The 24345-nt window shown below is 40.5% G+C and overlaps 1 protein-coding gene across 1 annotated transcript in view; it reads left to right on the top strand.

The window, feature by feature from the left end:
• Positions 1-11084: 11084 nt before the first annotated feature.
• LOC106901576 overlaps positions 11085-24345 on the top strand; it is a 26732-nt gene continuing 13471 nt past the window's right edge. The window contains exons 1-4 of the mRNA XM_014964423.1: positions 11085-11169; positions 22079-22190; positions 22413-22461; positions 23850-23954. Of these exons, the coding sequence (XP_014819909.1) occupies positions 11085-11169; positions 22079-22190; positions 22413-22461; positions 23850-23954 (351 nt within the window). The remainder of the gene's footprint in view (positions 11170-22078; positions 22191-22412; positions 22462-23849; positions 23955-24345) is intronic.

The raw sequence follows: 24345 nt of genomic DNA, 5'->3' as shown, positions 1-24345 counted from the left end.
CTGGGGGTCTTCCACAGGAGCTGCATTATTTCTGAGGCAGTGGTATTTATCCCCAGCTCCACAGAAGAAATCTTTCTATAGGGGCCCTTTCGTTTACAGTTGGTGACATAAACACAATCAGTTACCTGGCCTTTGCATTATGCAAAGGTGATATTCCCTTTATCAATTTAATGTACAACTACTTGTATTTATGTTACCTAGATACACGTAGAAATATTTCTCAGCCTGCTGAGGACGTGGCAAGATGTTGCATACTGTAGATATTTGTACTGTCCAGTAACACTTCAAAAGAAGGAATGTTTTCTTTTTTTCTTATGAAGTTTAAGACTTTGACTTGTCACGTGGAGAAACGCGGTATTTATAACTAGATCTGACAGCTCTATTGCACTTGCAGAGCTATATATAAGAGTTTGTGTATATAAGAGTGGTATGTACAGTATTGCTCCACGTCCCTTGTGGGTGACACTTGTACCATGTCCATTCACACTTTCATCTTACTGAGGCAAGTGATCAGTGCTAATTATGAGTGACCGCAGAGCCAAGTCTTCTTTCTGGGTCTTGCCACTGTGATGATTTAATAATTTAACCCACCATGATTTAATATCTGATTTTTTCTGTATATCTACATCTCTGCTTGGGATATGCTTGGGATATCCTTGGGATATGAAAGTCCTACACTTTAAAAGCCCTTAAAGGACACAATTGAAAATTACAAACCAGTAAGTATTTGAAATATTTTTATCCTTTTCCCAATTTTATATGGCATCACTCTTAAAATTTAAACATGCTGTTGTATTTAAAACTAATGCCATAAGTGACTAATTGTTCCTACTGGGGTTTCCACATTTATACCTGTTTCTCCAATGCATGTGTGGTGTTCTATGTATTGTATTTAAAAATAAGACCATCTAAATAGATTTTGCATTTAAGAACTTAAGCAGAAAAGAGAAATACTGCAAAAGCGTGCAGACAGATTACTCTGGAAATGTATTCCTCGAGCTGTCAACTGATGTTTCTCTTTAAATGGGCTTTCTCATTTTGGATGTCACCCTCCCATTTCCATCCCCCGATGATGCCTTCAGGCATCCGTGCACACAGCAACAACTTCTACAGAAAGCTGTTTAATAACAGACAGCTGCAAATTTTAACCTTTTCTGGAAGTGCATTGTGCAAATGCTGGCTGGGCAGCAGCTAATCCCTTGCCTTCTGCCCAGTTACCAGATGTTGCTGAAGCTTCAGGATGGCTCCTGCCCAGCCCTTGGGAAGATCTTTGTCAACACATTTCTGATCCTGCGCTTTCTCTCCCTATTTTACTGGCAATTACCTTGACATAATCCAGTAAATTTCTTTGGCAATTGCATATTCTCCTGAGTTCTGGAAATCAGTCACTCTTTTGGTTTGTCTCTTCTCAGCTTTTTCATTTATCTTCTGAATGCTTTTTACTGCACCACCTCTAGTTCTCCTTTAAGTCTTGGAGAATTTAATTTCTTGGTTGCTTTCTCACTCTTCCTTCTACATCTTATCCGTGGGTAAACTTATCCATATACCATCTGCCAGGTGAGTGACGATGACTTCCAAATCTTCCTCTCAAGTTCAGATCAGTCTTCTCTGCCCAGACTAAGCCATCTGCTGGTCTTTCTGACATAATTTTGTGGGTGACAGCCTGGTTTAAGCCTTGCTCAGTCTCTTTCCACCCACCGGAGCTGCTTAGCTTAGTTACTGAGAACTCTGCAGTGCTGGAGCCACTGCTCCTCTCAATGGGTGTACAATTTTGTCCTGAAGAAATGCTGCTGCTCATCTTGATTTAATTAAAGTAGTTTCTCTTTAAGGGTTCTTCAGGCACAGCACTTAAGAGATCAATTCCACCTTTTTTTTTCTTTTTTTTTTTTTTTTCTTCTACTGCACATAAGGAGGGGGAAAGCAATTAGCACAAGTGGCTGCAGCAGCAGAGGCTCCTCACTGTTTACCACTGAAGTGTTGTGTATTCAGCTGGCATCAGGTAGGTGGGTGTTGTTTGGGGTTCCTTTTAAAGGTTTCCTTAGTGCAAGGAAGCAAGCCACTTCTTTCATTTTAAAAAGAACAATCCTCCATTACCTGAAATTTTGCAGAAAATGAATGTAAGAGAAGTCTGTGTTAAGACCTTACAGAAAGGGAAGGAAATACCTAAAACAACAACTGCCGTTAGTGACACTCACTGTCAAATGTACTGCACTCATTCACACACCCAGATACTCACAAACCATCCAACATCAGTAGTGAGGCACACCAAGACACACCAAAACAAGGACTTCAGCTTCCAAGTCCTCAATACCTCTCAGGAGAGAAAACTCGTTTCTGGACAGACTTGATGTGCCTCCAGACTCAACAGTTATCATGGGATGAGCTTTCACCCTGAACCTTGCTTATCTTGTCTTTTGTTAATCTTAGGCACAGTTGCTGCTTGGTGCCTTTATTTCCTTGTTTTGGTTATCTTTCTGGCTGTAATAATATTGTATAAATAATGTATAAATGTATAAATAATTGATTTGTGGTTGGGTGACAGGGTGGGAACAGCACACATGATGTAGCCTTGTTGCCATCATCTTGTTTACATTCAGATGAGATTCATCCTAGTGGCAACACATTCCTCTGTGTTTACAAGTCTGTGTTATCTAGTGCTGCATGCTGTTGTTTTAACCCTTGATTTCTTCATTTTCTTCTGGTGCCCTCACACAGAGGCAACTCCATTCATATTTCATCCAGACAAATCTTGGTATTACTGTTACCAGTATTTCTGTACCTACCATCTGAATGGCAAAGTAGAGCTAAATTTTGCAATTATAGTGGTTTATTTTGGTCATTTGGCCTTTTGCTAGTATATGAATATTTAATACCACAGGTTTTCAGTTCTGTTTTGGTTTTTACGTGCCTGGTTTATGCTTCCCCTGTTCTGAGGGCCTATAAGAAAATTGAAGATGGTAACACAAACATGAAACAAGTCACCATGGCCAAGAAACTTAAAATGCTGGAAGTTATTTCTTGAGCATAAGTAATTCTAGCATCTGTTTCATAATTTTCCAATGCAACTACTTTTTTCAAAAGCAGAGAGATACTTGTGTTTTTATGTAGATAGCTAATTTAGAGAATGAAGTGATTAGCATCCCTTGGCAGCAGGTCAGCTGTGATTGTGTGTATGAAGTATTTACTCAGGGCTGAGTTCCTGGGAGTGTGCCTGGGGAAGAGGATGGCAGTCTTAGTGCTGAGCAGAGGGTGGATTCCCTGGGAGCAGCCTTTTTGACTCTTTCACCACTGACGTTGTTTCAAACAGGTAAAGTAATTGCCATCTAACAGAGTTGTGTATTCCTTAGGCATTCACACGTGGGGAAAGAGGGAGCTGTTCATTACCCAGTGTCTTGGCCTGGGTAGTGTTGCTTCCCCATTACTTCCAATGCAACAAAACTTATTCTGGCCTTATTTTCCACAGTAATCAAATCACTTAAACACTGCTTTTGGTAGAAAAGAGAGATACTGGGTTTCTCTCCAACCTAAGTTTCTTTAGCGTCCTTTTGAAAAGTCTCTTTCATCACAAGTCCTTTCCGCCTTTGCATCACTGTCAGTTTAGAGCATTCTGTGCTCCTATCTACTAGGCTAGTTTTTGGCTTACAAATGAAAAAATATCCTACAATGATCTTTGCGTTTTTGGAGTCTTTGTATGTAAGAATTGGACTCTAATCCCAACAGCAATAAAACATATTTGTTTTAGATTACAATACTTTAAAACAAAAGTTATTAATCTAGGTCATGTCTCCATGTTTACCTCTCTCCCCAGAACTCACTATTTCTGCTTGATCTATCTGCTTGGGGAGTTGGAGGGGGGAGGCAGGGAGAGAGACATGCCATCAGATGTTCTACCACTATAGTTCAGTTATTAGTAGTATATATTCTGCAACAGCTCTTGAGATTATACATTTCTTGCAGTTACTCCAATCAAAACACTTTTCCTGTTCCTACTACAAAAAGGAATTAGCGGCAGCCTTCAGTTCCCTTTGATATTTTTCATCTTCTTACCTCACTTTGGGAATATGTGTAGTTTGAGGACACTGTTGTAGGTTAATGAGAGCATTCTGTAGACTTGTGTCCATCAGCTATTCAACCTGAACCATTTTCAAATTGCCTGTGAGTGAAAGGCAGACAAGTGAGGGTTAAATCTGAGTTTGTCTGTGTTTAATTCTAATTGATTACCCCACAGTGGTTGTGATGGGACCATTCTTCACTGTGGGATCAAATGGTGGCTTTTTATCTGTTTTCTTGTTGTTGTTGTTGGATATTTCTGTTTTGTTGTCAAAATTATATGGCTTGAAAACGCTATTCATTCTGTCAAAATAGTTAACATCAGGTTACAATGGGGATTACAAATTCCAACAAGATGTGCTTAATTGTAAGAGGGAAATGATTGTGCTGAATGTGAAGTTTCCTTTCTCCATGGAGATTACATTGCTATGTAGATTTTCAGTTTTTCTAATCTTTAGGTTATTAGAACATCATGGCCTGCAGTGAAAACTCAGACTGCAATTGAATTTCAGGATTTAACTTTTCATTTGCAATTATTCAAACAGGGGATTTATTCCTTAGGAAGTTCATGAATGAGTGCCTTAGTGCCCTATAGACGTGGCTGGTTTTAATAGAAATGCAATAGAAAACCAAAATACTTAGGTGCCAAATATTTTCTTAGTGAAATTAGTAGCTAAAGCCTTTCTGACAATTGATGTTTATATATGAGTCAACAAAAGTCATTTTTCTGACTGATTTTAAATGTTAAATATGTAATAAAACCTCAAGCATAAACAGCAGCTCTTGAAAATATGGCCTCTTGCAATGCAACGTCTAGCATCTGACTTTTACCTTGGTTCTCATGGGATAAGGCAAGGAGTATATTCTTTACTCAAGAGGGGGATGTATATCTCCCCTCTTCCTCTTCAGTCATTTAAGAATATGCAGGAACCCACTACCTGGATGCACCCGCAACACATGCACTTCACATGCCACGTGGCTGTTTATGAAGGGGCAGAGAAAACAGGTGGAGGGGAGAAGTGAGGATAAAAATGCATGCTATGAGAAAAGAGGAGATGGGAGAGAAGAAGCAATGGAAGGTGGAAGGAGGCTACCTCTGACCTGGTGGTCAGAAGTGCTTTGATTGCAGCTATGCCTTGCCTACATATCTACTTCACACTGAGGTAAGGTCTAGGGTGCACCACTCCTCTCTGGCTGTGGTTTCCATGTACTGTGCTCCAACAGGTCCCCAGTCAGGAGGAATGGAGACTCCAAAACACAGCACAATGTGCCCCTGCAAGGCAGACAAAGAGCTGAACGTAACGTAGAAGGCAGAACACAGTGGCTACAGCATGCTGCTGTTAGCAAGAGGGCTCCGATGTGTGCCCTGGGAACGGTGGGCAGTAGCTAGGATAGCACCTCTGTTACCTGAACCTTTCAAAGTAATTCTTGATAAATGGTTGTGCTCTTTTTCTTTTAATTAACAATGCTTGTGGTTTGCCAAAAAGCTCAATGACCAATGCATAGGAATGAGGTGTTACTAGAGCTGTCTGCTTGACTTTATTAAATAAAGATTAATTAATCCTATGTACATAGAGCACATTGCAGGGTTATGTAAGGTTCTGGTCCTGAGTTAAATTTTTTGACAGTCCCTGTAGATAACAATTTGTCATAGTCATTAGTGTCGCTTTTCTACAGTGCATATTCAGGACAACTGAACAACTGTTTTTTGCTGATGCTCTCACACAGGACCTCTTAAGTCGGGGGTTGAATTGCTACCTGCAATGTCTTATTACGTGCGCAACGAAGCATATCAGACCAGTGGAAATCTTTTTGTTTGTCTTTTATCTAATCTTTTCCAGTACACGCCCTTCAGTTTTGAAGTTTATTTAGTTTCACTCCACAATAGCAACTAGGTCTTTCAGAGAGTGAAAATTTGCTGTTTGATTTCAAATTGTGAGAAAAACTGTGGAGTGGAAAAAAAACTCTTCTCGCTGAGAAGAATCTACCTTGAAAAAAAAAAATAATTAAAAAAAAATATATCTCTGAGATTTTTAGCTTCCTCAGATGTGTGCTGTACTGTGTAGTTAAGCAGAGTTCAGCCAGGGCTAGTACATGTACAGCTGCACCAAGACAAGGCTCTATCTCTGACTTCCAAAGAATTGGCTCTGGTAAATTTAAGTAATTGCAGGAAGGGTAAGAAATCTTGAGGGACTGTCAGGAATGTCTGAAGTGTGGAAAGATTGGGTCTGGGGAAAAAAAAAAAAAGGCATTATACAAATAGGTAAAATAACACTATCTGTCCATAACTGAGAGCTTTCCTGAGTATCTGAAAGGCTCAACTCTCAAAGGAGGGAGATAGTCTGAAATCAATGGCACTAAACTAATTAACAAAAAATGTAGCCTGCAGGTAAATTTGTAATTATTACCTATCAAATTAGAATGGTTTCCTAAAATGTGATGAAGAAGCCATGTTACTTGATAAAGTAATGTAAGAAAAACTGTCGAGAATAAAAGTTGAAAGAAAAGAAGGGATGATAAAATCTCATTGATTAGACCACACTATCAATAAGCTACCAGGTGCTTGCTGTCTCTGATTTCCAAGAGTGGTGTTTGGCATTAATAACATACTTGTTACTCAGGAATCAGTTCTTCCTATGCTAACTAACACAGTAAAGAAAAAAAAAATCAGAGGCTTTGGAAAATTCTTCCCTATTCTGTTTAAAAAAACTACCCTTGATAATTTGCAGTTAAACTGATATGAGGTGTTTAGATTGGCTTTATTGGAAGTGGTATTTCTTGGGGCCCAACTGAGCGTCAGACTGTTTCCACAACGGAGATGAGTACTCTCTGTTCAACTTTATCTCCAGGGCTGACTGGCTGAAAATTTCATAATTACTCATTTTTTGGTTTAGATATGAGTTAGGGTTATTGCACTCACATCAAATGGAAATTATAGCTGCTAATCACATCATGTTGAGTGTTGTTTATCCCCAGACTACAGCTGTCAAAATATATCTTACAACGTTAGATCTGAAGAAGCTGTCTCTAACAGTTGTAGTATGTATTAGTAAATGCTCGGATTTTTACTCCCTTGTTTGGGAAGCCTCTTCTGGCACAATTGGAAAACCTCATTAGAAGTCAGCACTGAGCTGTGATTTTCAGATTACGTACACGAGGTTCACTGTATCTCATATCCTAATAAAATATTTGCCTTCCCTTATTAGTAATGCCACATCATTCTTGTCTGAGTTTTAACAAATTGTAAAATTCCTGCATTTTACTGAGGTTCATTATTGCCAAAAAAAACCCCATAATACCACTTAGATCCTACAGAGCATCTTTTCAATGTGTGGAGCTGCTTCTGGAGCTACACACCTGAGTCCCTTTGCTCTGGGCTCTTTGGATGATGTCTCTTTAGAAATAATACAATGCCTGATCTAACGGGAGTGAAAATCTAAGTATCCTACACATACTGGCAAGATGTCTTTTGGGGTAAAGTATTTTTCATGCAAGTAAATAAAAGTGATCTTTAGTACATAAAGACAAGGTACTTCCTTTGCCTTCTCGACTGTGCAGCCCGTATTCAAATGAGCATGCACAATTTATGATCTTAATCAATATGTACCTCAGTTTCTTGGAAACAGCTTTGAGATGAAAGCCTGTTGACACTCTGTAATTGTTACCAATGTGGTACCATTCTATTTTAGCTTTTTTAAAGGCTGCATAAAGAAGATTTGGGAGGGGGAAGGCCAAAAAATAGGGCAAAACAAACAAAAAGCTGTAGATGACCTTAGTGTATCAGGATGCCAGCATCTCAAGTGCCTAGATTGTGAAAGATGTTGCATAAACTCTCTGCTGTGAGTGGGGATGGAAGATTATTTCAAGTTCAGATAAGGTAAAAGACAAAAAGATGAAAAGTAACCAGAACAGCAAGTAAAACAGAGGTTTCAACACTGAGAAATGTACATCCTTGTCCTGGGGAGCCAGTGCAAAGTGTTTTCTGTCCCCATTTAGGTACATAACATCAAAAGGCTGACAAAGATATACTGGGCTCCTTTCTGCAAGGAGGTAAGAGTCTCTCTAGATGCCACAATCTCTAGCCAGCACTCACCCTGCCTTGTAGCTGGACCTGAAGAGAAGAGCACTTCTGAAAACAAGAAATGTCTGATAACCTAATGTTGTATTGTCATATAATATTGGCCTGAGGGACTTCCCCGTACAGGACACAAATAGGAGTGCCACAGACAAAACTCAGAGACTTATCTTTACAGCACACTTCCTCTTCCAGCCAAGGCAAATGTTGGTTTAGTGCTCTTAGCCTCTAATCTGCCTTCTCAGAAACGTGTCATTGTGTTCTCTTCTTCTCTTAGTGATTTGCTTGCAGAGAGAGCAAGCCTGGCACTGGCCAGGTCTCAGGGTACGGGGCTTTTCTAGCACAGAAGCTATTCTGCACAGACTATCACGGGGTTTGACAGGGAGGGGTGGCATCTGGGGCTCTTTTGGTTTGCCATAGGGGACTCTGTACTTATCAGCTGTGTGAGCTTATATAAACCTTGCCGTTGTACCACTTGGATTAAATACAAATGCAAACCACCTGCTGTTTTGCAGCCTGAAGTGTGAAGAGCACTCTGGCTTTTGTCATCCAGTGTTCAAAGCCAGAGAGGGTGTCACTGTGACTTCTGAAGGACTCACAGCCAGACTTGGTGACAGTGGCACCCTCTGAGTCATTTCTCTATTTGAAAGTGTTTTGCGACTTATTTTGGAAAGATGTGGGGTTGTTTGTCCACTCAGAGAGTCTGATTCAGGCCTGTCAGAGAGAAAAGTTCTTCTCCATGTGTAAATTTATCTAATATTGAGTCTCCTCTGCTTATCATCTCTGTTTTCTTAGAGCATAATTTTTAGAGGCTGTAGTCCATCAGCTGAATATCTGCCAACAAGCAGCATAGGTTCAGATCTTTATTTTTTGCCTGGGGTTAAGTCAAGTAGAGGATCTTTAATTGCTGGCTACTGGTTGAAATACAGGCCTTCGCTATTGCCTGCTGATAAAAGCCAGATGCAGTTTCATCTGAAGCTGCTTCGTATTATCATCTTCCATGCAAGGGAATTTCTACTCAGCTGAAGCATCCTAAGGACCTTCCTTCTGTGCCTGATCACAGGTGGGCTGATGGCCACATTTTAGGGTTGGCTACCCAGTGGGCAACAGAGCCATAGTATAAAGATCACAGGTCTGTAAATGATGACATGCACAGGCAGTTTATCTCTCAAACAGTGCATGTCAAAAGGGTTGTTATTTGGTGAGAAAAGCCATGTTTTGCTTTTATCTATTAGTCTCCCAAGAAAGCTATCTGATAACAGAGCTAAATTCAGAAGAGTCCATGGCTGTGCAGTTCTTAACATTCCCTTTTCACAGATCACCATTAAAAAATAAGGAAGAATAAATTAAAAAAAAATAAAAAAAAAGGCAGAAGAGATTTCACAAGCAAATATTCATCCCAGAGCCTGTGAATTAATCAGTAAAAGGATGATTTTGTTCCAAGCATTGATAAGTTGTCATTATAATTCTAAGAGCATTTCAACAGCCTTTCACCAGTTGTATCTCCGAGAGTCTTGTGACTTGTTCATTGGAAAAACTGTACCACGTGTGCGGCTGTGCTGCTTTTACAAGATAACGAGGCATCAAAAGATGCCAGGCATCGTGCCAGGTAACGGAGCCATTAGAGCAAGACGACCGCAGCGCTTCTGCCTGAACGCCTCTGCTTGTTTCGAAATCATCAAATGGTCACAGCGGTGAGCAGATCTGCCTCCTGTGAGGGCTGCCTCTGCAGAAAGCGTGATCTGCTGAGATGTGTGACCCTGGAGTTAGAGGGAGCCATTAACTAACTCTTGTGGTGAGAGAAGGACATTAAAGAATTTCAGATCAGGCTCAAGTGATCGAACATGGGTGAAAAAATAGGTATTCGTATAACTACAAACAGAAGGTTATAAGAGGGTATTTTCTACTACTTCAGTGGTACGTTAGAACTTGCTTATTCAATATTTTGCTAGTTCTTAGAATAAATGCAGATACCTCAGCCTGCTGCCAGCAGAGCATTAACTGCTGGCTTCTGCAGTCAGCTGTCTTTATTCTGAAAATGTTTTTTTTCTTTCTTGTTCTCTTCCCCTCCAATTTCAAGTAAATATTTGGTGAGTGAGTTTATATGCCATAATTCAGTATTAGGACTAATAAATTACATCTCTTAACTCGGAGGATAATGTAGTTCATCTGTATTTTTTCCTTTTTGGGGAATCTGCAAAGGATATTCCAAGTCCAGTTTATTTTGGGGCACTTTATAGACCAGGTAAACTTAAAACATTGGGAGAACTGCAGATGCAAATGCCAGCTTGCTTACAAGAGTAACAAGAGGATGAGAAATAAAGCCTGTAGTCAACCCCCTTGAGACAAAACCAGTGAAAACCCTCAAAGCAATCCCCCCATTGAGACAATAACGCTCACAGGAAAGAAATAGAGCAAGAAACTGTAACAGATCTTAAAGATCTCCTTGTCTTTACTTTCTTCCTGCTTTGCATTGCTTTGCTTCAGTCCTGCTCCGTGTTACAGAGCTGTACAGAAGTACTGTACATCTATAAAAAATGAATTTATTAAGTCAGTGGTTTCATCTTATCTCTGTAAGATGTGTGTACAGCTGTCCCTGTACACAGTGATATATTCATAGAGTACAAGAATAAAGTTACACTTGAGAGAAAAAATTGATTTCAAGTTCAGTAGCTGGTGCTGGCACCTGGCCTCCTGCCTGAGAGGGTTTGTTGCTGTGCTTGCAGGGTGTTAGTGTAGGTGATATTACTGACATAGTTGGGCTACTCTGATTATCTCAGTGTGAAAATTTTAAATTGGTATAACTGAGAAACATAGTGCAGTAGATGATGGCTTTTGCATTTACTTTAAAGCTTTAATTTTGGGTTTATGAGCTCTTCACAGAGTCGACCAGCTTTTTAAGATCAATTTTCTGGGGCTGCAGTTTTAAACTCTGCTTTAAATTCCACTTCTGAGCGAAATGAATTGCATGGTCCCTGCTAAGCCCAAGCAGAACAAACCTGTTGGACCACTTAATGAGTGGGTAGATGTTGCCTTGAAGGCAGGTGATAGGATCCAGCATCCCGATGTCAGCATCATCACTTCTATTAAAAGAGAGAATGGGCCATGGCCACAGCCATCCATTAACTTTCAGGAGATGTGGTTTGTAAGACATGTAAGCCTTTGTGTGCCTTTGGGTTTCAGGGAAACTTGAAACACTTGGGGAGTGTGGAGCCAGGGGCCCTTTCTGCACCCCAGGAAGCCTCTCAGTCCCAGGTCCATCTGCTTCCTGCCTCAGCCAGCCAAGGGCATCCTGGACCTCCCATTCTGGTGGCCTGAGGTGCTACAAAGACCTTGCCCCATGCTGGTCCCTTCACTCCGGCATTCCCTGAAAGAGTTTAAATAAACAAAAAAGGAAAGGTTGCAAGCCACGGCTGCTCATTCACAGAGGATGTGTTGCCTGTCTCTCATAGCCCATGGTGCATTATTCCTGTGACATCATTATGCAGGTAGATGATACAGACCAAAGAAATCAGAATTATGACTTGTGACGATTGCTCCCCAACACCTCTGACACCACCAGGAGCAGTACGCAAGTTAAAAGAGAATACTATAAGCCCTTTCAGCTTCTGCCTCCTTAGAAAGTAACATTCACCACACTCAAAAGCCTGCTGGTTTTCCTCCTTTAGGAGTCAACGTGCTCCAGAGGAGACTGTGAGGACATCAGTAGAAAGCCATCAACCCAAATGGTTGTAGTAGGTCTGTTATTATAACGTGTGCATCCTGGCTTTGAAATGTGAGGTAGCTGAAGGCTCTACTTGATTGACATATTTCTTGCATACGCTCATGCTGGTTTATGTGTTCGGATTTCCGTTTGCAAAAATGTTTTGGGGCAGACACAGGGTGGTCTCCTGGGATAACAGCACTCTCCCTGTGGTGCTTCAGAAGCAGGATGCCAGCTCACGTTCCTGGGCAATGCATCTTGTGAGGGTTGACCACTCTGGTTTGGAGCGGTCCAGCTGGAAGAGTAACAAGACCACAATAATTGGCTAACTTTCAGCTCTACTGAAAAGTCAAGGAAAAAACCACCCCCAAACACCCCAACAAACGGAGATCAGACTGGTGCTAAGGAGGGACTGGCAATAAAGTGGGTAATTATTGAAGACTTGGTGTTCTATAAAGGGTAATAATGCATTGTCCAGCCTCTTTATGATAAATCCTAAAACTTCAGTTTGTGTGTATGCTTCAAAATACAGCTACGTTAGATATAAGTGTAGAAGAATGTAAATGTTACACAAACCTTAAATAATAGCCAGAGCAAAGCAGCAGAATGAGAGACCATCTCTGTTTGTTCACAGTGATGTTTCCCTGAAATACTGAGGGGAAAAAAACAACCCAAGCTTATTCTCACACAGCTGCATTGTATATGAAAAAGGATGAAATGACAACTGTGTGTTTTGGAGTTGAGCAAATCCTACAACAGTTTTATCTTATTTAATTTGTCTTTCCTTGGCAGCAGGGGATACATACCACTGACAAAGCAATGAACTTTGGAAGAAGATGGGGGATATGGCGCAGCAATAGCTGTAGCTGTTCCCAGGGCATGTAAGGGTCCAATTCAGTTTAAATTGAGGCATGGGAGGACCAAGAAGTTGACCATGCACAGGAGCTTGTGGCTCACCCCTTGTGGTGGGAGGTGCAGATGCCGGGCTCAGGGGATAACACGTCACCAGAGGCAGGATGAGGAGCAGCTCTGTGAGTAGCTGGTGCTGGGGAGAGGGGGAGTTTAACTGCATTGCTCATGCACGTAAAGGAAGAGGTGATTGCTAATTGTGAAATTCCCGTGAAAATCATGCTCTTGTATTGCTGAGCAGCATCTCGTTACATCCTGTGTGCACAGGGAAGCTAACATACAAAGGAAGGATACATATTCGATATCACATCTTGACTGTTTTTATAATAATACTTAAATGCCAGCACTTGCTGTGCTTTCTAAATGTTGATCCAATTTATGAGAGCTTTAAGAAAGTGTGTGGGTGGCTGATCAGCATGATTTTTTATTTATTTATTTTATATGAAACAATGTTGTCATTTGCCAAATAAAAAGGAATGATCCTACATATTTCTACTCCGTTGGGTTTTTAAGAAAAAAAACAAGACAGATATGTAAGTTGAGATAGCTATGCGTATAGGCTACATCCCTACTCAGTGTGTTTTATTTAAAACCATCCTACATTCATGCTAACAGAACATTATTAAATTATTATTAAATTTCTTCATTGACTTTCTTGTAAAATAAACTAAAGTGTTCAGACTACTTTTTAGTACACACAATTCTGTACCACAAAATGTTGTAAATATCACGATGGTCCAAGTGGCCCAGAGTGGCTGAGGATACAGGCTTTCATGCAGTCATATGCTTAACTATATACTTCAGGTTAAGCCTATGAGTCATCCTGCCTTTTAATTAGCAAGTCCTTAAGTATCTGAATGGTCACAGAAATTCACTTATCCTTCTTTTCTATCTTTCCTGATAGAAGCCTCTAATTAGTTATGGTGCTGATCAGAATTCTTTTTCTTCTCTGAACTTCAAGAGAAGATACCTACCTGCCCTGAGGAACTCCTGTTTTAAGGACAAAAGGTTGGATTTGGAAGTACTGCTGCTGGGGTAGAGATTGTCAGAGCCACATCTCATCACAGACATGGCCAATGTTCTTAATCAGAGAAATACAGATTTTTCTCATATTACTCTCACATCTGCTATTTCTAATCACTAATATAGTGTCTCAGCACAGCCAGGACTGGGAAAGGATGCCCACCCTGCCTCGTATCTGCTGGATTTTGGGTAGGAACTGCCTCTGCGTCCTCCAACAGCCCCAGGTGAGCAACTTAAATAAAGTTGGTATGTTTGAAAAATGAACATTGAGAAACCAGACTGACAGAGAAAAATGCCACAGCCTTAACTGCGTCTGCCGGGCGGTTTTACTTGATGCCAAATTAATTTAAAAGACCTTATGACTTAGTGTCAGCTCAAATCTCTGTCCCTAGCATCAGTGCCACATTTGGCAATGGATCACCATCACCAGGAGAGTGTAGCTTCTGAACTGCCACTTCTGTTTTGTTGCCTGCAGTGAAATATTCAGAGAAGAGACTGAGAGGTCAGCCTTAATGTAACCCCAGTCTTTCTCTGAATGAAATTGAAGGTGCACTTGTATAATTACATTTCCATCGCATTTTTAAATAATCAGTACTGTGGGTACATCAGTTACAAAAATTCCATGACTATAGCTCCTTAGAACACAAGAAATCCGTACCAGCAAGTACTGCATAATGGAATTTGATAGAAAAGCAATGTGTAATGTCATTTTCTCTACCAATATAGACAACAGCACAGAATAGAAGATAAAAGGAGATGTAAAGAACCAGTAATCTTCTCATAACTATGTCTTCTTTTTAATTGCAATGTATATGACAACCTGTGAATACTAGTTGAAAATATAAAAGACTAAATGATCAGCATGTGAAGTAAAATGTGACTTTTCAATTGCATGTAGTTGACAGTAGTTCAAGTTACTAATTTGCATTTGGAAGCATTTTTTCCCCAAAAAATGTGTGTCGGAATGAAAACCATTCTTCTTGGGATCTACCAGCTAACCCAACTGTGACGTCTACACAGAATAGATCTGGGTCTACTCACAAAATAACTAAAGAGAAAAAAGTGGATTTCAGCATTTCCATTTATCTGTAAGTATCCTTGCTCATGGAAGTATACATTGAAAGCCTATTGACTTTTAAAATTGCAAAGATCTCATCCATTACTGAGTTGATAACTGCAATGGTTCTGGTTGGTGCCAACACCTTACTTCCTAATCATACTGGTTGTCCAGGTCTGTGTGAAACCAGGAAGGTTTTGCACAAACAGCTGCAAATTAATGAGAATTCTGAGTGTTTATTATCCCTCTTTTAGACTATGACAAAGAGAGCAAGAATGGGGTTTTTTTTTGTGAAAAGGAGGAGGATTTCTGTCATTCTGTCTAAATGCCTGTGGATTTCCAGTGATTTATTGCCTGGTACATCTGCAAACAGAGCTTCCCAGAGCCTGAAATTCTGATTTTGTTCAACCCAGTAAGGCTGGATGCTTGCTCCAAATTATGTCTACTCCGGCATTAGATATTGATTAAAGTTTATCCTTATATAAAGCTTCTATGGTCTTCTTAATGTGTGACAAAGAGAAGAATCTTTGTCGGTAACTTGACCTTATCTCCAGATCTAGCTTACACTAAAACAACCAACTGCCCCACTCCTTCCACTCTGCTTATTCTCACTCAAAAAAATAGAGAGCAAACCCCTGTTGTGGGTTGAGGCAAATCAGAAGAGCTTTCTGAAAAGGACTCTCTGAACCAGGCAAGTCCTCAACATAAGCACTGGTGAATTTCATTTATAACACAGTTGACTTCTGCAGAGATTGCTTTTAACTTCCTGACCTCCATCCTTGTTGAGTTTCTTCCCTGTGGGGGAGCTTGGGACTATGTGATGTCTAAGATCCTGATCTCATCTGTTCGTCATGACTTGGGGTCCATCATGCTAGCAAAGTAGGATAGCATTTTTACCACTACTTTAAACATGCATGTGCTTTACTTACTACTTTAAGTAAGCATGTGCAACCAAATCATTTTTTCTGTTTCTGTGGTTTTTAACATTCAGAGTATGCTAAGGAAACTGCTTCTCTTTAGCTGAAACAAAGCAGTGCTTTGATTGTTCAGACACAAGCAACAAAGCTAGGTTCTATGCATTGATTTTTTTTTAAGGACTCTGTCTGCAATTTGAACTTCTTCAGCCAGGAAGCGTGCTATTCATTTTTTGAAACCCAAATAAATTCTGCTTTATAAGGAGTTCTTATCTCACCTCATTAGTGGATAAATTGGTTTTTATAAATTTTTAGAAATGGAAAAAAACCCTTTTTTTTGTTTAGTAGGTGCTAGATGTCCAGACTTTAAAGTAATATTAATTTTTACAGAAGACTTGCTTATCCTATGAAGACAGGCTGAGAGATGTCTCCAGGGAGATCTTATAGCAGCCTTCCACTATCTAAAGTGGGCCTACAGAAAAGATGGGGAGGGACTCTTTATCAGGGAATGTAGGATGGAACAAGGAATAATGGTTTTAAAGTGAAAGAGGGGAAATTTAGATTGGACATTAGGGAGAAATTCTTTACTGTGAGGGTGGTGAGGCACTGGAACAGGTTCCCCAAAAAAGTTGTGAATGCCCCATCACTGGAAGTGTTCAAGGCCAGGTTGGATGGGGCTCTAGGTAATTTGGTCTATTAAGAGGTGTCCCTTCCCATGGCAGGGGGGTTGGAACAAGATGATTTTTAAGGTCTCTTCCAACCTGAACCATTCTGTGATTGCATTGGGTAGATTGAAAATCTAATTATGGAAATGGACTGTTCCTAACTCTGTGTGCATGCATATATATGTGTATTTTAGAAGCACAATCTCCTAGGACCACCTCTTACAATTTTTTTTTTCCAGTAACAGTGCAAAAACCACTGGAGCAAATGTTAATTTTAAGTTCATGTTCAAAATGGTGTAAATCGTTTTGGTATTCATGTGTACAAACAAGATTTGAATAAAGGGCTATTGAGTTTAAAAGCTCTGTGATTCATACTGTTACTGCTCCTTAAACACCTTCATCAGCGAGGTCTGTGAAAAGAGATACTCAGATGCTGATACTCCTCAACAGGTTGCCAGTCCCAAAGCATCTGTGTATTTTACCAGTGCCAGGAAGATTTGGTTTGGTTTCTTCTTAGAGAAGGATAAATGTAGTGGAATAGGGCTTATCTCCTGGTGTCTTAGAGGGTCAAGCAAACCCTTAAACCCAAAGCTCAAGCCTTGAGACAATTCCTGCTGGCTGGTGTCCTGGTCTGTGTGCTTTATGCTGAACTTGTTCCTGCAATAGCATCTCTTCTGAGCCACGGTGTGTTAGTCAACACAAGCCATGCTGGTCTGTACCTGCACTCAGCTGTCACAAAGAAGTGAAATGGTATTTACCTGGCAGCTGCTGATGCTGATCTGCTTGAGATTGCAGCAGTGGCAATGTTTCTGCCACGCTAAACCAAACTCTCAGAAACACCAAGAGACTTTGCTCCAGGTGCTGATTTGACCTTAACCAACCACCTAATTTTCGTTGTGACTTGGGTTCAGCTATCACACAGCAGGTGCCACAGGAATAATCTGAATTTTTGTGCACTAATGTTTGAGTTGCTGCACTTGATGCTTTTGTTTTTCTTCTTTGCTCAATTTTTGTTTGCAGTCAGACAAAGATGATCTTCATTGCTTTAAAATTCACAGTGCAAGTACAAAAGGAAAGGACTTGGTGAACATGATCTTCTGAAGCATGAAGCTGATCTCTACAGTGCAGCAATTAGCTATTGATTCAGTATGTGTGCGGATATACTTCCCAACAGGACAGAGACACAGGCTGAGATAGAAGCAGGTTGTTAATATGCAAGTCCCCGAAAGCAGTAGGGTATTGATAAGGAGGAAGCAGATAAGACAAATAGCAAAGGGACTCAGTGAGGATGGAAAAATAAAGCCATCAGGTTTCTGGTTGCTATGCCTGTGCTTTGTTAATTTAAGGAAAGAATTTTGACAAGAATATGGTCTCTGCTCAAAACAGTGTCATTTTATTTTGTCAGCATTACTTGCTGTTTGTACATCATATCATCTATATACCCCCCTCCTTGCTGTAACAATATGAGGGTTCAATATTCTTCCTGAAAAAGAATAATTTTTATTTTGAGGTGTTCTTTCAATGTCTTTCTTTATTTTTCTGTGGTTCTTATTAAAATCTGAAGTCCTTACATTTATGTTCCTTGTTCTAGGAACTCTGAGCACTACTTGTGTTTTGGTGACATCTTCTGGATATGGTTGCCACTGGAAGGAATAATTAATACAACTCATCTTCTAGCCTTCTTGGTGCTTGTTACTGACCCATTTTGGTAAAAAGTGCACCTGTACCTGGTTCCAGTGGTTAGCCTCCTATCTGAAATTCAGTAACGGTTTTGAGACACCGAAGTGAAAGGGGAAAATGGGTCTGATTAAAAATACAAACAAACTGCTAGGATGGTGTTTTATACACAGATGCAGTGACATCTTTTGTCTTGCATTTGGATAAGATTTCTTGAATTGCACTTACACATTTCTCTATTTTTCCTCCTCAAACAGGCCTGTACTGTGTTTCCTACCTGGCAATGGTAATCAGAGAAAAAGAAAGGCTTTTCTTGGCCAGAACAAAGGTACCCATAGCCAAGTTTCCTGCCTTCAGCAGCTGATGCTTAGAGGAGACGATAAGGTCAAGGTAAGCCAAGAGGAATAATTCCCAGAACACATTTTTAGCCACAGGCAGAAATGACATGGGGGAACTCTGAACCAGAGATGGTGACTTGTATGTAATGGGTTGTGATGGATTTCTCTTCGATCAAACTTTCCAGGTGCTTTTTTGAGCCCAAGGAATCTTTTTAGCATCTATAATGTCATTCAACAAGGAGTGCATCATCTTCTGTCCAAGCTCTGTGGGGATCACTTTGTTTTGGTTTTGAACTTGAGACTTGCTAGTGTCCCTTGATAGCCCATTTGCATGTATTGGAAATGATGGGAAATATTCCTACTTGCTTCTTCTAAAACACTTGCAGCTTTATAGGCAATGCAGTTTTGTGGGGTTTGGGGGTATTTTTTTGTTAGACTGAAGAGTCTTAGTGACTAGTTATTTTCCCCACTTGAAAGCTGCTCCATACATTTGACTGTCTTTCAAAGAAACTTATTCATTTTTCCTTTACCATCTTTGAGAGAACTTCCTGCAGCACTCAGGGTATAGATGTACCCAGGCTCCCAGATGTATGTTTGGGTTTGCATCTTGTTCCAAATGACCTTGACCTTCTCCTCCTTCTCCTCATCTTTCTCCTCCTCATCCTCATCCTCCTTCTTTTTCTCCTTCTCCTCCTCTTCCAAGAATGTGGATAAGGAGGTCTGGGCTGTTTTTCTTTTGAAAGAGTGACAATAGGTGAACATAATTTCCTTTACAAAATCCAGGCTGTCTTCTCCAAAACACTGCAGTGACCCAGGTGCTCAATGGGGCTATTCTTGATAGCACTGAACAATTTTCCTGTCAGTTGGGAATCCCTGATCTGTGGTGGCCCGACCTCCCTGGCACCTCTTACAAATACTGTCATCACATCTCTACCTTCCCTTCCTTCTGGCAGCAGGTGAGAGGGTGCACACCACTGGCAGCAGTTCAACTATTTTATCTCAGAGTTTCTTGAGAACCCTGGAGTGAATGCAGTTAGGTCCTGGCCAATTGCTACAGCTTGTTCTATCCATTTACCGCTTGGTCACCTCCCCTAGAGTTTCTTCATTGTTCTATAGCCCTTCTGCCAAAGTTTGCACATGGAGAGAGATCCTCTGTGTCTTATACTGAGAAAAAAAGGGAGTGGACAAGAGGGAGCAGGTCTAGAACTGGAACTTCTTCAAGCTACTTAATGGTAATTGCAGACATGAAGAGACTCACTTGGGTGTTTGACCATGGTTGATTTCTCTAGGGCGTTCTATTATATCTGGGTCATCTCTGTGTCCTTTAGACGCTAACCTTAATGAGTTAAAAAAAGTTTTGAAGGTTTTTTTAATACACTTTACAAATTGTTCCTTGCACAGTTTTGGCATCTGTACTGCTAGAGTTCAGAATCCTCATTAGAAGGACGCCATGGGTTTTTTTTTGTTTGTAAGGAAATTTTCTTGCTTTTAGTAATACCTTATACCTTGGCACATAGCCATGCTGATTTCCTTTCAATGTTCCTGATTTTACTCTATTATTTTGTGATTTTTTTCATTTGCTCTGTGCTCCCAAAGAGGCAAATCTAAATTGTATCAATGACCCTCTAAAGTTTTAACTCTTGCAGTTACCCCTTCTACATTATTTTTTTAACAAGATATCGTCTTTGGGTCAGTGTCTGTATTCTAATCCTCTAAATTAAGCAAAATAATATAGAATTGTATTGCCTTAGATTTTAACTCTTCCACTGATCTCCTTGCTGCCCTGGAAAGTTGCATATGTCTCCAGATATAAATTTATCTCTGCTTTGATGCAGAGATAACTCTGAGTGCAGTAATATCACTTCAGTGTGTCACACATCGGTGCTGGACTGCTTCAAGAGGAACTGAGCACTGACCTCAAACTTCTCTCCTATCACGGTTCATGGGAAAGCTCTGATTTTTATAAAGAGTGAAACTGGAACAACTTTGAAGCATTTTTTTAAAAACTCTAGTCCAAACAGTGATCCTATTATTTGTCAGTCCCTAAATATGTTTTGAAAACTCATTTGCCCAAGTGTTGTTGGATCAGTGGTTCCCCTTCTACTGCCATCCCTCTAGTGTTCCCACCTGCCCATCACATGTTCTTTCCCAGACACCCCAATTTGCAATGGGGGGCTTTTGGGGCAGTTGTGCCTCTAAAACATTTCCTTACTGGCAACACAGCACCCGGAGAAGGAAGCACCCAAGCTGCCATTGATCAGCATTCAGCAAGGTTAAAGTATCATTCAGGAAAGAGAAACATCTCTGCTCCTGCTCGGAAGCAAGTTGTGAGTACGCTTAGATCTGAATCCCCATTACATGAAGCAGCTCTGCCATGCACCATTCAGCTTCATGGACAGGGCAAGGTGGGTCACTGTTAAGCGCTCACCTAATTTGCACTGCAGGTGAGACCGGGCACGTGTAGTGAGATACGGAGCCTACTGCAAATCCACAATGCCGTCACCCGGGAGAAATATGTTCCCACAAAAGAGCCTCTAGTCATCAGTGGAAGGAAACATAACCATCTGCTGACACAAGAGAGGCAATGAATTTTGATTTTTGGAAAAAGAGTTGCTTAAACCAAGCTTACAATATTGCCTGCCAGAAAAGGCTAGGGTGGGCAGTGGTTTAACAGGATTGTAAAGCTAGGAGTTTTATCAAATTTTTAAAGTTTTATCATTGCTTCCATTTGCCAGTAAAACAGAACATGTTTGCAGGCAAGGTTGGGGGTAAAGAGTGACAGCCACCAGGCCTCAGTATGTTCCTCACCCCAATAATGACTCATTTAAAATGCAGAGAAGGTTGTTCCAGTCCAGATCATGCGGAACAACTGTCTAAATAAGGTCAGCACCGTATTTCCTTTCCACCTGTGCCACTGATGAGCACCACTGCCGTGACAAGAGCCACCTGGCTGAGACTGGACAAAGGCTGACAAGAGGGCAGAAGATGTTCAAGCCACAAGAACCTCTGCACATTTTATACCACCTTAAGCATTGCTGAGCAGCTGTCTGCCAACATCTGGAGCCGTGTCATGAATTTGTCAGCCAGCATGGCCCTGACGAGAGAAATTACTGCACTCCTTTGAGCAGTGGATGTTACAGGTATCATACAGCTGCTACAGCTCATTGGACACAAGGTCCAACCATCTTATCCCGGCTGTAATGAAATCTGGCAACTTCTACTACTCTCAGGTAGACAAAGTACGATACCTAGAAAGCTGCTCTGTTAAAAGTCCCATAACTTGATAAGCTTCTGGTTGAAGAATTTAATGATTTTCTTTCAGGAAGACGGATGGCTGCTCTCCAGGTAGCTCAGCACCACTTCCTTCCATGGGCTGTACACGCTTGCCAGAGATCTCACTTTTCTGAAGGCTGATAGTGACATTTCAAATTTAATCATCATTTAAAATCCCAGTAGGAACCAATTTCAAATCTAATCTAAATCGAGTGAAATAAATAGGCTTATGCCACAGGTGAATTTGCCTTGATCTATATCCTGCCTTTCAGACGTCAACAAAGTCCCAGAAGTTTTGAAGTAGAGCTTGAAGAATGTGCCATACTTCTGCTGTGAGATGCGAGCACCTCGTAAGTCAGAGACTGACAGCTGTCCTGTTTCTCTTTGAACGCAGGTGGTGTTAGCTGGGAAGCCTATGGCAGCATTTCCATTGGTCTGTTGTTCTTCAGTGCTGTAAGAGTTCCCCCCACCAGCTCCCTGTGGCCGCAGCAGGTTGTTTCCTGGAGGTCAGGACCGCTGTTACCTCTTTGCTCCTTCTCTGTCTTCACAAGAAGTGTCCATGCAGCATTAGGCCAAGTAGACAACCCACTTCTAGGACACAAATTTGCAGTGCTTTCTAAATGTGCTATTGAAAACTGATAGCCCATTATTAAACAATACACTTCGTTTTTCAGTTGAGGATTTCTGCATCTTAACAGTTGTTTTCTCATCTTTTTCTTCTTCTTCAGCTTCCTCTCGTTCCATCCTCGGTTTCAAAATCCTTTTCGTGGGCACCAGGTAATGTTCTAAATATCAGCATGGGTTGTGCCTCTTTGCCTATGTCTCTATTACTGTGTCACAAATTTGAAAATTATTTCCCAATAGCGTTTTAGATGATGACCTTAAAAAAAAGAAAAAGACTATCATATGTAACTGTATAGATAATACAGAACAATCCAACATCCAAATGGGCTATGGCTTTTGTACAGGAACTACTCAAGCATCCTTATATTTTTTGTCACAAGTTGGTGGTTTATTTTTTTAAATTAAATTTAATTATTCTGCATGCACAATTATCACTATGTGAATGTACATATACATGTATTTATATTACATATTTATACATAATATATTACATTTGTAAATGTATTGCATATGCCAGACTTTTTTATTCTTATTTGCAGTGAACTCTTTGAAATGCTGATATTTAGTGATTCTTATGCTTCAGTTTTTTGGGGTCACTAGTTTAAAAGTCAAAGTAATTTGCTGTTTCTGGTTCGGTTTAGACTGGAAAGAACATTTAAAATTATTCCATGTCACCAAGTCTCTGGTGTCCTAAACATTGCTTCAGCCCTGGTAGGTTTTTATTGAGGCTCTTGCAAATATTTGAGGTCTTGAAGGTGTTACTACAATTGTGCTCCATGTAAAAGTCCATTAAATGAGCAATTCATGTTCTTCTGCGAGATGCAGAGTACATCAGACAAGTCCTGCTGTTAGTGGCAATTAATTTCTCACATTTTGATGTGGCAATTTTATCATTCATAAGCATAAGTGCTGGCAGATTTTGAGGTCTCCAGAGCCTGCGTGCTTTGTGTCAAACAAATTGTTCTGTAAGAATGGCATCGTTGCATGATTGAAATAGAAACTCATTAGTTTAGCCAAGATGCTTTGCTGAGATTTGCATTTCAATTACATGGAGGCAAGTAGATTTAAAATTAATGGATTTTAGATGGCTTTTTGACCGTGGCTGTGGGAGCTAAGAGGGACTGGACTTAGACCTGTCAAGATAGACTTGCCGGTTCAAAACTCCTCTCTCCACTGATTTAAAAATGAGGATGTTTGCCCAGGTAATGTGTGTAATCTATGGAGAAATTTAAGACTTCCTGGAAGCTAGTAAGAGTGATGGAGAGCTTCATGTAAGGGGCATAATTCTCTCCACTGGTCACAGATGGAGAGAGTGCCCATGAAACACCTTAAGCTGAAGCTGTGATTTCTCAAATGCCTTCTGCTAACCTTGTGCTAGGCATAGAATTAGATCCAACCAGCTGCCTGATTGAAGGCTTCACAATGAGCATATCTATTAATCTTAAACTGTCTAAACTGTCTTCAGAGTAGTTCTGTAGCAAGGAGACAAGAGCTTGCTTGGCTTTATGGATGTTACTCTGTTTTCTCCCCCCTTGTAACAGCCTCTAAACACACACCAGAACACTTGCCTGGAACTTGGAAAACTTCATTTCCGGCTTCTTTGGTGTCAAAGTGGGTTTGACTCCAGCATTATTCTGGTTCACTGGGTGAGTCTGTGAACCTGTGACTAGATGCACTCGGGGGGAGCTGTGAGGGTGGTCCAGGGGATAAGGTTTGCCAGGTCCAGAAGGGAAGCCAACATCAGGTTGGCTGCCTCTCCACACTCAGCTCTGGAGGTGGGCAGCCACAAACCCCCTCCCTGCCTCCAGGAATGTTCAAACAGTAGCTGAAAACAGAAATGTCAATCATGGATGTGAAGAACAAATATATTATACTTTGTCAGTAGCCTACAAGATGAAGGCTTAGGTGCTTAGTGTGAAGTTGTTTGTAATCCTGCTTGATATTACTTTTTTTTTTTTTTTTTTTTTTTTTTTGGGTTTTTCTTATTGTGAATTCATTGTATGTAATATGATATGATTTGCTATCTCAAGGGGGAGC

Source organism: Calidris pugnax, unplaced genomic scaffold (assembly GCF_001431845.1).
Source record: "Calidris pugnax isolate Ruff unplaced genomic scaffold, ASM143184v1 scaffold219, whole genome shotgun sequence".
NCBI classification, from domain to species: domain Eukaryota; kingdom Metazoa; phylum Chordata; class Aves; order Charadriiformes; family Scolopacidae; genus Calidris; species Calidris pugnax.
The sequence above is the reverse complement of the archived record's forward strand: the minus strand, read 5'-3'. Positions and strand labels throughout refer to the sequence as shown.